We start from the raw sequence: 12,236 nt of genomic DNA, 5'->3' as shown, positions 1-12,236 counted from the left end.
AAAATATAGGAAGAATATCAGACTAAAAATAAAACAAAAATGAATATAAATATATAAATAAATTTAAAAAATTAAAACCGACTCTTTATATATATAATTGGTCGGTTTTATTTTTTTAAATTTATTTATAAATTTATATTCATTTTTGTTTTATTTTTAGTCTGATATTCTTCCTATATTTTTACGTTTATTTTAAAAATATAAATTTATATAAATTTGTCTCCCTGATTTCTTTTATTTGGCCTGAAGATGGCGACAAACACGTCAAAAACACCGCAGTGCCGACGTCACACAGCCCCTCAGTCACAATTAAATATAAAAATAATAATAAAAAAATAAAAAATCCAGCTGATCTGAAACACACCGCGCGCGAGAAGAAGCAGAGGTCTCCGCGAGCGCAGCGTAAATGTGCATTTCGGTGGAGCCATGCGCGCGGGCTCGTGCGTGTGGTTATTGAGGAGGACTTGTTGAGAAGAAGGCGCCGAGGAGGAGGAGGAGGAGGAGGAGGAGCAGCTGCGGTGTTTGGTGCTGAAGATGTCTGGTGCTGGATGCTCCCGTCCTCCTCATCCATCCTCCTCCCTCCGCAAATAAATGAGTCAACATGGCCGCGGAGCAGCTCTGCCTGTAGCACCACCGACACCCGGACAACACTACACAGGTAAACAAAAACAACAACAACGGTAAATGCACAGAGGAAACCTGTCTGCTCCTGCCTGATTTATTTCACAGGATTTTACTTTCAGACTCCAAAACAAAGCTACAGGTTAATATTTGTTATATAATCTAAACATGATGATGTATTCATGAAAAACATAATTATTTCCTTTTATTCGACTGTATTTTATTCTATTCTTCTGTGTGTGTTTTGTTATTGGTCCGCACTTTAACCCTTTAAAACCCGAATCCACAGTCCAGTTTTCTTGTTCCCTTCACAAGCTGTTTAACCCTTTGAAACCAGAACAAATTGGTTTGATTTCTTTAAAATGGACCAATTGATCAGCTTGGCAAGAAATGTCCCACAAATACCAAGAAATTAGTAGCAGGTGACAAAAAAAAAAGAAAACAAAACAAAAAAATGAAATATGTATATATATATTTTTTTTCAAACGAGAGGGGAATAATTTATTTTATAAAAAAAATCATATTTGGTTTATTTATTATTTAATTTTATTTACTTTTCGTTTACCTTTTTATTCTGTCTAAATCACTATTGTTATATTGCCTCTGCTTTCAAAGGTGTCTTTAAAGGTGCTTTATAAATAAAGTTATTATTATTATGATGATGATTGTTATTATTATTAATAATAATAAAGTATCCAAAATTAGGGAAAATGTCGAGATAATTATAATAATATAATTTATCTAATAATTTATTATTTATAATTATATATATAAATAACATAAATCCCATTTTCTTGTTTGTCTTTTATTTTATTTTATTTGTTTTGCTTATTTTCAGGTATTTTTTTTGTAACTTCTTTATTTTTTTTTATTTTTTTGGCCAGTGTTTGTGCTTGCTCAGGTTTCTCCTGTTTTTTTGTTTTTTGTTTTTTTTTCAGAATAAATGGCGTTCATGTCCCGGTTCTCCCGGTCCCGGAGCAGCTCCAGGTCTCCGAACCGAAAGGACTCTGAGCGCGTGTCACCAACCCTGACTGTGTCCGAGCTGGAGAGGCTGCTGTGCACCGGAAAAACAGCCTGCAACCACGCAGACGAAGTGTGGCCACGACTCTATATCGGAGACCAGTGAGTCAACTCTAATGTTTTATTATAATAAGCAGTGGCTGAAAAAGGACAAAAAATATTCTAATCAAAGTTTTCTGCAAAGTAATGTACACAAGAATTTAATATTTTATACCAAAATAAACTTAAAGTAATAAAACTATAAAGTACTCATCATGCAATTTCAGAATAATAAATATTTTATGACTGCATTATTGTTGCATAATGCATCACTAATGTAGCTGCTGGTAATGATGGAGCTAATTTTAGCTACTTTATATACTTCCAGGTTGCTTCATATGTAATAATACATAATTTATAAGTTGATTGTTGAAGCGTATCTCGTGTTAAAGGAACAGTGTAAGATTTGGGGGGATTTAATGATTTTTACAAGTGAGAATTACAGATTACAACCAACTGAAACGTCTCCTGGTTAGAATTTTTGTCAGTTTTCATTGTTCGGGAGGTTTTTACCAGGAGCCGAATTATCCACAGAGGTCTCTTCCTCTCCAAAACAAACAGACCGGAGGATTTAACCCAATAAAAACACTTAATTAAGCAGTTTCTTCTTAAAAATTTGTGTTTTTTAAATGCTGTTTGGTATGACAGGAGCTGGAGTCGAGTTGTCACTAATGTTTTAGCTTGTTTCTCTGATAACTTAAGATCCAGACATTCGGGAGGTTTTGGGAGCTGAGTTACAATCTTCTGCTGCGCAGGAGTCAGCAACAAAACCTGTTTTTGCCTCCTTAAAAAAAAAAAAAAAAAAAAGTGTATGCTACACAACATGCCTTTGGGGGGCATGCTTTCTTTAAAAAATCTTTTTTCTTAAATGGCAATAATATTTCTTTGAAACATTTTGGTGATTTTTCCAATTTTAAAAAATATTTTTCTGAAATAGATTTTTTTTTTTTTTTTTAACATTTTGGGGTTATTTTCCTTTGCTTCTAGCTGTCAAGTAAATGTATTGGAGTAGAAGTATGAATCTGCATGACATGGAAACACTAAAGTAAAGTACAAGTACCTGAAAACTGTGCCAAAGTTCAGTGCTTTGTCACTCTCCACCGATGACAATGAAAGTGTGTACCTTTGTTATAAAGACCTACACATGCTTATGATTAACCCTTTAAAGCTTTTTTAAAAGGCTTTTTTGTGCTGCATTCAGACACATTTCATAAGTATTCAACCCTTTGAAAAGTGAACAGATTGGTTCAAGTTCTTTGGAATTCTGTTAATTCTGATAATTCTGTTATATATGTAATATTAATTACTTATTTAATTATTTATTTAATTATTCATTATAATTTAATTATTAATTATTAATATGTATTATGTAATAATTCTGTTATATATTATATGTGTTATATGTTATATTTTTCAACACTTTTTTAAGTTGTTTTCCTTTTTTTAATAAACCTTTTTTGCTTATTTTCAGGTAATTTACTTGTTTTTTTAACTTAAAAATTGTTTTTATAAAGAGGTGAGAATTATTAAAAAATTTACAGAAAACTATTTTTACAATTATAAAAATGATGTACAATAATATCTTTATATTTAAAATCATGCTGAAGAAAATATATTAAAATTATTTTTTAGGTAATTTTCTTGTATTTTTTCTGATTTCTATGTGAGTTTTTGGGCCATGTCTTTACAAGTTCTCCCGATGTTTTTGAAAGAAATCAAACCAATTTGCTTCAAGTTTCAAAGATTTAATGCATAACTGCATGAATTAATGCAGGCGCGCATTAAAAAAACCACCCTGTGCACGTGCCTCATTCTGCAGTCAAGTTTAAACAGGCCGGAGTAAAAAGTGCTGCACAGAACAGACAGTCAGTCGCTTAAAGGTTCTGGTGAGTTTGTGAGCGGGCAGGTTCAGACAGGCAGAAGAAATGCTGGGACAAATGCTGACTAGACAACCTGGCAGAGAAGTGAATGAGCTGCGAGCTTTAAACTGGGCTAAAATGTGAAGCAGGTGAGTGAGTGGGCGGGCGAGGCTGCGTGGCGGAAACAGCGGGAAAAATCAGGAGGGCGTGGCAGTTTACTCAAGTACTGTAGTTTTCAGTTTTACCTTTATGCTTATATTCCACTACACCTAAGGTGGAAGTATTGTACTTTTTACTGCACTTTATTTATTTATTTAAATGAGAGGTCGCTTCCTTAGAGACTGTTTGGTGCATTTTACACTTTTCTTGCTTCCTGTTGTGATAATTGTGTGTGTGTTGATGCATGTGTCCTAAATGTAGTCCAGATTGTGTATTTGAGTGTAATCAGTGAATTTGCAGCTCAGCTCCTACAATAAGTCTAAAATACACTGTGGAAACTAAATAGTTACATTCAGACTGTTCAGGTCCAAAAATGCTCCATTGAAACCCATTCAAACTGACATTTTTGATCCCACAGCCATCAGAGCAGAAAAACAGGACTTGTATTATTTCTGGGTGTCATTCTGGGCTTTTGACTCTGAATTTGTCATTTTGACTATTTTCCACCTGATGAGGTCATTTTGACCATATTTGGCATATGGAGGAAATACATGCTATTTCCACTAGGTGACCTGTCACAGTCAATGTAGCTGCTGATCAAAAAAAAAGAAACTCGACTTAGCATGTAGTATATTAAAAATAATTCATTTTTCATGTTCGTTTATTTTTTTTCATTTAAAACATTGTGGCATCATGAGGAAAACTGGCATTTAAAGCATTAAAATTCTGAAAATCAGTGAATATTTGATATCTATGATTAGGACTGATGTTTGCTAAAAAAAAAAAAATGAAAGTAGAACATCAACATATTCAATATTTTTTATAGCCTAATTTTGAAAAGTGCATTTTGTGTGCAGAGTATTTGATACTGCACAAAAAATAATAATGTATAAACCGACACTGCCATATCGCAGTCTGTGATGATAAAAAAACTGCTTTGCACGAAGTACATCGAAAATGATGTATTTTTTGTGTTTCTTTCCATTAAAAACATTGTGATATCATGACAAAAAACTGGCATTTAAAGTTTTTTTTAATAGAAAATAGATTCAGTTTGATGTCTGATATTGGGCTGCAAACGTCTGCTCTCTGCAGAGATATTGCATCAGACCGGCGGGAGCTGGCCAAACTTGGCATCACACACATCCTCAACTGTGCCCAGAGCAAGTGGCGCGGCGGAGCCGAGTATTACGCCGGCATGAACATCACCTACCACGGCATCGAGGCTCACGACTCGCCCACCTTCGACATGAGCGTCAACTTCTATCCTGCTGCTGAGTTCATCCACAAAGCCCTCACGAGCGGAGGTTCGTCACACTTCTGGACACATGAAGCTGCTGCTCTGCGGCCAAGAAGAGAAAGTTCAGATATTTTAAAGAGGGGCTGTACGAGGTGCTTATTCACAGACTAATGAAGGATTATTTTAGGACAGAGTATCACATACAGTAGATTTCTGACATGGAAACAAAGCAATCTACTGCAGTGGAGGGGTCAGTAACATATTTAGGCTGCCTAATTTAAAAAAAGTCAGTTTAAGTGTATGCTACATAACATGCTTTTGGAAGGGATGATTTTGTTTTCTTTAAAAAAAGTGATTTTTTTCTTTCGATTTAATTTTTTGTCAATTTTTTTGAAAAATTTTGATATTTGTTTTTATTTTTGTGATTTTTTTTTACTTTTTTCATTTATTTTTTTGGTAATTATAATTAAAAAAAAACAACTATTTTTTTTCTTTTTTTTCTGTGACTTTAAAAAATAAAATGCAGATTTTTTTTTCTTAAAACATTTTTTTGTGATTTTTTTAAATGGCATCGATTGTTTTTCTTGAAAACTTTTTGGTGATTATTTTCTTTAAACATTTTGTGTTTTTTTTTCTTTTAAATTTTTTGGCGAGTTTCTTTTCATTTAAAAGGGGAGGATAAAAAAAGCCATCCCCCTCCTCTAATTAATTTTTTTTTTAAAATTATAATTACATTTAATTTAATTATCCCTTTAAAAATGTATGATTTCAAATAGCAAAACTGTGTGTGTGTGTGTGTGTGTGTGTGTGTGTGTGTGTGTGTGTGTGTGTGTGTGTGTGTGTGTGTGTGTGTGTAGGTAAGGTGCTGGTCCACTGCACTGTGGGAGTGAGCCGCTCAGCCACGCTGGTTCTGGCGTACCTGATGATCAGACAGAACCTGACGCTGGTGGAGGCCATCAAAACAGTCAAGGACCACCGCGGCGTCACGCCCAACCGGGGTTTCCTCCGCCAGCTCAACGGCCTGGACGGCATCCTGAGGGAGAGCCGTAAGACGTCGCCGCAGAGCTGAAAACACACACACACACACACACACACACACACAACCTGAGGTAGCAGCTAAACTGGTGACACTGGGGGAGGTAACGGGACCAAGTAAGGAGCAGCTGGTGGGTTTTTGACACTGTGGCAGCAGGTGATAGCAGAATTTGATATCAATTCATTTTTATTTCTTATTTATTTGATATTGTTGTTTATTTGTGTTTGAGATTTTGAAACAACGCGGATTGCTAAAATCCGAGTAAAATGCTCTCCCTCTACTTTTTAATCAAATTTCAAACCACTCCTTTTGACTTAAACCTGATATTTTGCCACCAGTTCACCTCCAGAAAAAAACTCAGTTAAAGTTACTAATACGTCAGTATTTTTCAACCTGGACTTTTAGTTTTGTTTGAGTCACCTTTGACTCAAGTGTGTTTTATGATGGTGGGTTTAATGATAGCAATTATGGTCTGTTACTAGTTTAACACTTTAAAATCTGAGCAAATATGGGAGAAGGCGACAAGCTTCCTAACAAGACATGGGCCAAAAGTCTAGCTAAAATTTTGTTAAAAAAAAAAATTACGAGAAATTTACCTGAAAATAAACAAAGAGTAAAAACAGAATCATGACTTAAAAAGTGCTAAAAATAATAAAAGATTTTTTTTTTTTTAATTTTCCCCTAACATTTTTCCCTAGATTTTTTTGTTTTTAGTTTGATTTTTTAAAATCTAAATTTTCATTTGTTTGTTTTTTAAATCTAAATTGTTTTTTGGGGTTGTTTTTTTTTTTGCAATTTTTGAAAAATTTATTATCAAAGTGCTCATGGTCTTTTTTTCCACCATGTTTGTTTTTTAAATCACACCAGTCTGCTCAGGTTTCAAAGTTTCAAACCAAGCCCTCTCGCTCAAAAGGTAAAATCAATTTTAAAAAAGTTAATTTTAGTTAAGTTACTCATAAAGTGAGTAAAACAGCGTGCAGGGTTCAGTGACAGACAGCTAAGTGGTTAAATGTAGAGAAAACAACACTGAAAGTATTACCAGTAAAATCATGAGTGCTGTTATTTTCTGAATTATTATTATAATTATTATCTGCAGTTTGAGCTCAGAAACTGGCATTCGAGGAGCTCCGTGCTTGATTTTTTTGGGCGATACCGTCTTTTGTAATCCAAACGAAGGGTTAAACCTGTGATCTCAGCCCTCAGAAAGAAGACCGTAGTTTGCAGGTCTTCCCTCGACGTACTTTTTCTACATTCAGCAAGTGTCATTAAGTGCTCTGAATCAAGTCACACACTAGTCGTAGTCCAGGTCCAAACCAGCACAGTTATGTAGCCTGTCGATTATCGTGATTATTGTCACAATAACTGTTACCCGTGACCAGTTTGTGAATATGCAGTATTACAGTACGATTTCTGTTCCAAGTTCAGTGTATTGTTTCAATCTGATGTATTTCAAATAATCACAGTCCTTGATTTTTCTATTTTTATTATATATCTTGTGCGTTACGATGTTGAATTCATCTCGTAGACTGAAGCCCATTTGGACGGGGTGATAATACAGGAGGAGGTGGAGGAATGAAATATTCACAAGTGTCCTCAGTGACAGAAATTGAGTCAAAAATGTCAAAACAAAGTATTTTTTAGATTCAATGTGACTTACATATAATTTTCTTTGATGTCCATCCAGAATAAATGTCCATTAATGTGCATAGAAATCATAGCGGGGAAAAAAAATCAAAATTTGGGTGAGAATGAAAAGTTTTGTTTAACTCACTTTAACCATCAAATAAATGCAGGATTTTACTGTAACAGATAAAACCAGGTGAAGACACGACTTCACTTCTACTCTTTCTGTGTCATAATTCAGTCAAATCTGAACATACAGACATGAAACATATTTTTAGATTCAGTGTGACTAACTTTGTCTGCACAGAAATAATGGGGATAAAAGTGCATCAGAACTTGCATGAGAATTTGTACATTTTTTAAAAAGTTTTCTTGGATATTAAAGTAAACCATCAGTTTAACTCATTGCTCTGAAGGCCTTTTAAGCATAATATTTTTAAACAAGATACAGTCTGTAATAGAATATAATGGAAATTAGGACAAAGCCAGGCAAAGACACTGTCTGAGGTGAATTTGAGTCCCAAATTGCACTCTTTCCCGCAGTCATAACTCATTTGAACACACAGACGTGAAACACATATTTTTTGATTCGGTGTGACTTACATGTTTTGAAGATGTTGTTATCTTTGATGTCCATCCAGAATAAACGCCCAGAAATCTGCATATAAATCAGAGGACAAAAAGTGAATCAGAACATGCATTTAAGTTTTCTCCAGTATCAAAGTAATTAAATGATTAAAAGAAAATTTCTGCACATCCATAGGTACACTGCAAACAGGAACTAATAATGGCTAATTATGCATACATGTAGTAGTGCCAGTACGCCAAAATATAAACTAATATGGCTCAAAAGAGAATACCCAGCTCTCGCTCTCCTGATGGTTGTAAAATCGTCGTACAAATTGGCTTTAATTGGCCAATTTATCAAATTAGTGAAAATGTTTATGCTATTCCATTTTCACCATAAAAGCAAAGAAAAAATATATAAGAACGAGCAGAAAAGACTCAAAGACCCACTTTAAAGTGAAAAAAAAGATGCTCGAGGTGGGATTTAAACTACAGGAGGACAAACACTTCACTAGAAGACGGTCAAATTTCAGTAAAAACTCCTCCCGCCTCCCGCAGAGACATAAATCCAGTCCAAATGGTGCTTCAGCCTCTACAGGAGGCTGTAAAATGACTTCAGTCTGGTGTATCACTTCACCTTTACAGTGACTGTTAGCTGTCCACAGCTGTCCTCTGAGTGATCGTTTAAAATGCCAGCAAAAGGAGCATTTAGAGCAGACGCGCAGTGGAAGACCATAACCACAAATGTGCCATTGCAAAAGCTACCAACTGCCCGGATGTCAGGAGAGCGCTCGGCGTTCAAAGTCCGCTCTGTCGTCCTGGTGTCAATACGTGAGGCTCGTCGTTCTCATGCTAAAGAAAAAAAACAACAGAAGATCCGATGCTGAAATTCAAACCAGCCCTCAGAAAACCCTCGTGTGTGTTTTTAATGATTACCTCAAACATGTTTTTGCGTGACTCGTGGTCTTCGTCTGTGCTGTTTTAACATCACCGTGACGACGTGCAGCTGAAGGGTTAAAGGCGAGCGAATTTCTTTAGCTCATGTGCAGAAAATTGTAAATAAAAAGCAGATTTGTGGATTTGTACAGTCTGTGGAGATTTAAAGGTATAGTTTGATTTTTTTTAAGAATCTCATTGACGTTTGAGAGTTTGGTGAAAAGATAAAAAAAACTCTGTAAGTCTTGGGTCTGAGGAGGTGATTAGCTTAGCTTAGCATAAAGACTGGAAGCAGAGGGAAACAGCTAGCATGGCTCAGACCAAACCACTGAAGTGACTTATTATTTTTAACTTTGTGACAAATCTGGCCTCCGATGAGATGCCTGTACTTTCAGTATCCATAAGGTGTCAGAGTGCATAAAACAACATTTTTAAAAAGTGCCAATGGAGGATCCCCCACACCCCCGACAGAGGTCCTAGCTAAGACCCTAATGTCCGAAACACAACAAACATCCTGAAATCTTAGAAATGTTATTAAATCCAATAAATTTGATAAAATTCTAGAAATGTCCTAAAACTCGAGAAACATCATAAAATCCAAGATATTTCCTAAAACCATAACATATCCTAAAATTTTCCTATAAATGTCTATAAATCCTAAAATGTCCTAAAATCTACTAATCTACTAAAATTTACTAAAATCCTAAAAACTTTCCAAAAATACGAGATGTTCCACAATCTTATAAATGCGTTTAAGTCCTACAAATTACCTAAAATCCTAGAAATGTCTTTTAATACTAAAATTCTATAATTGTTCTAAAATCTAAGAAATGTCCTAAAATCCAAGAAACATTCTAAAATCATTGAATTGTCCTAACATTTGAGAAATGTCCTAAAATCATTGAAAGGTCCTATAATCTGAGAAATGTCCTAAAATAGTAGAGACATCCTAAAATCCTATAATTGTTCTAAAATCTAAGACATGTCCTAAAATCCAATAAATATTCTAAAATCCTAAAATGTCCTAAGAGCTGAGAAATGTCCTAAAATCCTTGAATTGTTCTATAATCTGAGAAATGTCTTAAAATCCTAGAAATTTACTAAAATCCTAGGAATGTCTCTAAAATACTAGAGATGTTCTACAAGCTGAGAAATGCACTTAACTCCTACAAATTTCTGAAAATCCTAAAATGCCTTAAAATCCTTGAATCGTTTTTAAGTCCTATAATTGTCCTAAAATCCTAGAACCTTTCTAAATTCCTAAAATGTCCTAAAATCTGAGAAATGTACTAAAATCTAAGAAATGTCCTAAAATCCTGGAAACGTGTATCGGGCTGCTGCGACTGGCCCCTGGCCTTCAGTCATTTTTGCAAAAGTGGCCCCCAAAACAAAGCACGCTGAGTCTCCGAGGACACGTTAAAGCAGACCACGTTTCTGCACAGACATGCGAGCGGCATCAATCTTCTCATCAAACTCTCTCAAAGATTCAAATATTTCCCTAAAAACTAAAAACTCAAACTATTCCTTTGAAAAGAGTTTGGTATTGTGGCCTTGGAAAGCACTATTGTTTGTTACGTTACCGTTTGTTTGCATTATGTGTTAAATTGATACCATTTGTAGCTGGCGACTTGGGGACCAATATTTGACCCAAGGGGCCACATCAGACCCTTAAGGCCCTAAACTGCATAAAAAATATTTTAATGAGATCTTGGATATTTCAAATTGGCCTATTTTGTATAATATTAGAATTGTGATGTTACTCCCAAAGTCCAGAATAAACTGACGAAACTCCTCGTGTTACATTTTGGGTAAAAAAAAAAAAACGTTCTTTGTTACGACTCTTAAATAAAACGATGTCCTGGTGCAGAATCTGCCTTTTTATTTAAAGCTTTTCAGTTTAAACACAGAGGAAACAATCAAATAAATTCTACCCGAGGATATTTTCCCGACGGGTCCTCTCGAACCGTCTTTACCTTTGCTGTATTGGATCTGTGTGTTTTGTATTTGTGGTTTTTCTGTGCCGTGATTGGTCGTCGGTCTCGACTCCCGTTTCTATCTTTGTTTTCTTACAGAGACCTTTCTATAGGAAAACTTGAATTCTTTTGGATTTATTTTTGTATCACTCTCTTTGAGGTTCACTGGAGGAGAAACTGGCAAACGAGATGTTGATGCCTTAATCTGTGTACTCCGAGGTGGTTTTTAAACTTTTCTTTCTATGTTTTTATTGTGAATTACACGGAGCGTTGATTGATAACTTTGTTTTGATAAATTCTGTACTTAATCAGAAATAAAAAAAAAAAAATCTCAGAGCTGTTGTATTGTAATTTGTATTAAATAAAAGATTTATACTTTTACTCTACATCTCTCAGGTAAATACTGCACTGCACTTAATAATAATAATGATAATAATAAATGTTATCTGTATAGCAGCTTCACATAAGAAATGCAGCCCAACGTGCTTTACAAGAAAAAAAATGCACCAAGTGCTTCACATAAAAAGACATAGCAGACAAAAATACATAATAAGACCAGCATGTAAAAATAAAATAAAATCAGAACAGAAAGCACAGAACGCATCTTCACGTGGATAAAACCCAAATGAAAATACTGGTAAAGAGATGAAATAAAGATAAAAAATTAAATGCACAGGGGCATCTAGTGGCTTAGTGGATTGAGCAGGCACCCCATGTATAATGGCACTGCTGTGCCACAGCAGTCGCGGGTTCGAGTCCAGCTCGCAGCCCTCTGCTGCATGTCGCCCCCCCCCTCCACACCGCTGATCTGTCCTAACTAACAAAGGCAAAAATGCCAAAAAAAATCTTTAAAATAAAAAAATTGAACACACAGAAGTACTTCATAAGATGGAAAATAAAATATGAGCCCACTGACTTTTATTAATAAAAATAGAGCGTATAAAACGCATACAAATCATGGAAAATACAACATTTAAAGAGGTGCAACAGTATGTATGTCTGAAGCAAAATGAAGATTTAAACACTAGGGAAAAGCTTAATTTTGCAATTACACACTATTTTATTTACATTTTTTCTTAAATCATTTTTCAGGTAATTTCTTGTACTTTACAAAATTCTTGCTTTTGTTTGGGTCATTTTTCCCCAAGGGGCTCATTGCCTTC

General features: G+C 34.9%; 1 protein-coding gene across 1 annotated transcript; it reads left to right on the top strand.

The window, feature by feature from the left end:
• Nucleotides 1–167: 167 nt before the first annotated feature.
• On the top strand, nt 168–12,103 carry dusp26 (dual specificity phosphatase 26). Its single transcript, XM_088070577.1, has 4 exons — nt 168–658; nt 1,560–1,743; nt 4,794–5,005; nt 5,796–12,103. Exons 2-4 carry the CDS (start codon nt 1,565–1,567, stop codon nt 6,005–6,007), a joined length of 603 nt encoding a protein of 200 aa, XP_087926703.1. The 5' UTR covers nt 168–658; nt 1,560–1,564; the 3' UTR covers nt 6,008–12,103.
• Nucleotides 12,104–12,236: the final 133 nt, after the last annotated feature.

The sequence above is a fragment of the Plectropomus leopardus genome, chromosome 20 (genome assembly GCF_026936395.1).
Source record: "Plectropomus leopardus strain MGB_pleo_1.0 chromosome 20, ASM2693639v1, whole genome shotgun sequence".
Classification (NCBI taxonomy): Eukaryota; Metazoa; Chordata; class Actinopteri; order Perciformes; family Serranidae; genus Plectropomus; species Plectropomus leopardus.
Note: the sequence above shows the minus strand (reverse complement) of the source record. Positions and strands in the feature narration are given on the sequence as shown.

What these genes read in the sequence shown, in the direction of transcription:
- dusp26 (XM_088070577.1), top strand. Translation starts at nt 1,565, where the DNA reads ATGGCGTTCATGTCCCGGTTCTCCCGGTCCCGGAGCAGCTCCAGGTCT. An exon ending in CGACTCTATATCGGAGACCA is followed by an intron (nt 1,744 to 4,793) that starts GTGAGTCAACTC and finishes TGCTCTCTGCAG; the next exon opens with AGATATTGCATCAGACCGGC. An exon ending in CAAAGCCCTCACGAGCGGAG is followed by an intron (nt 5,006 to 5,795) that starts GTTCGTCACACT and finishes GTGTGTGTGTAG; the next exon opens with GTAAGGTGCTGGTCCACTGC.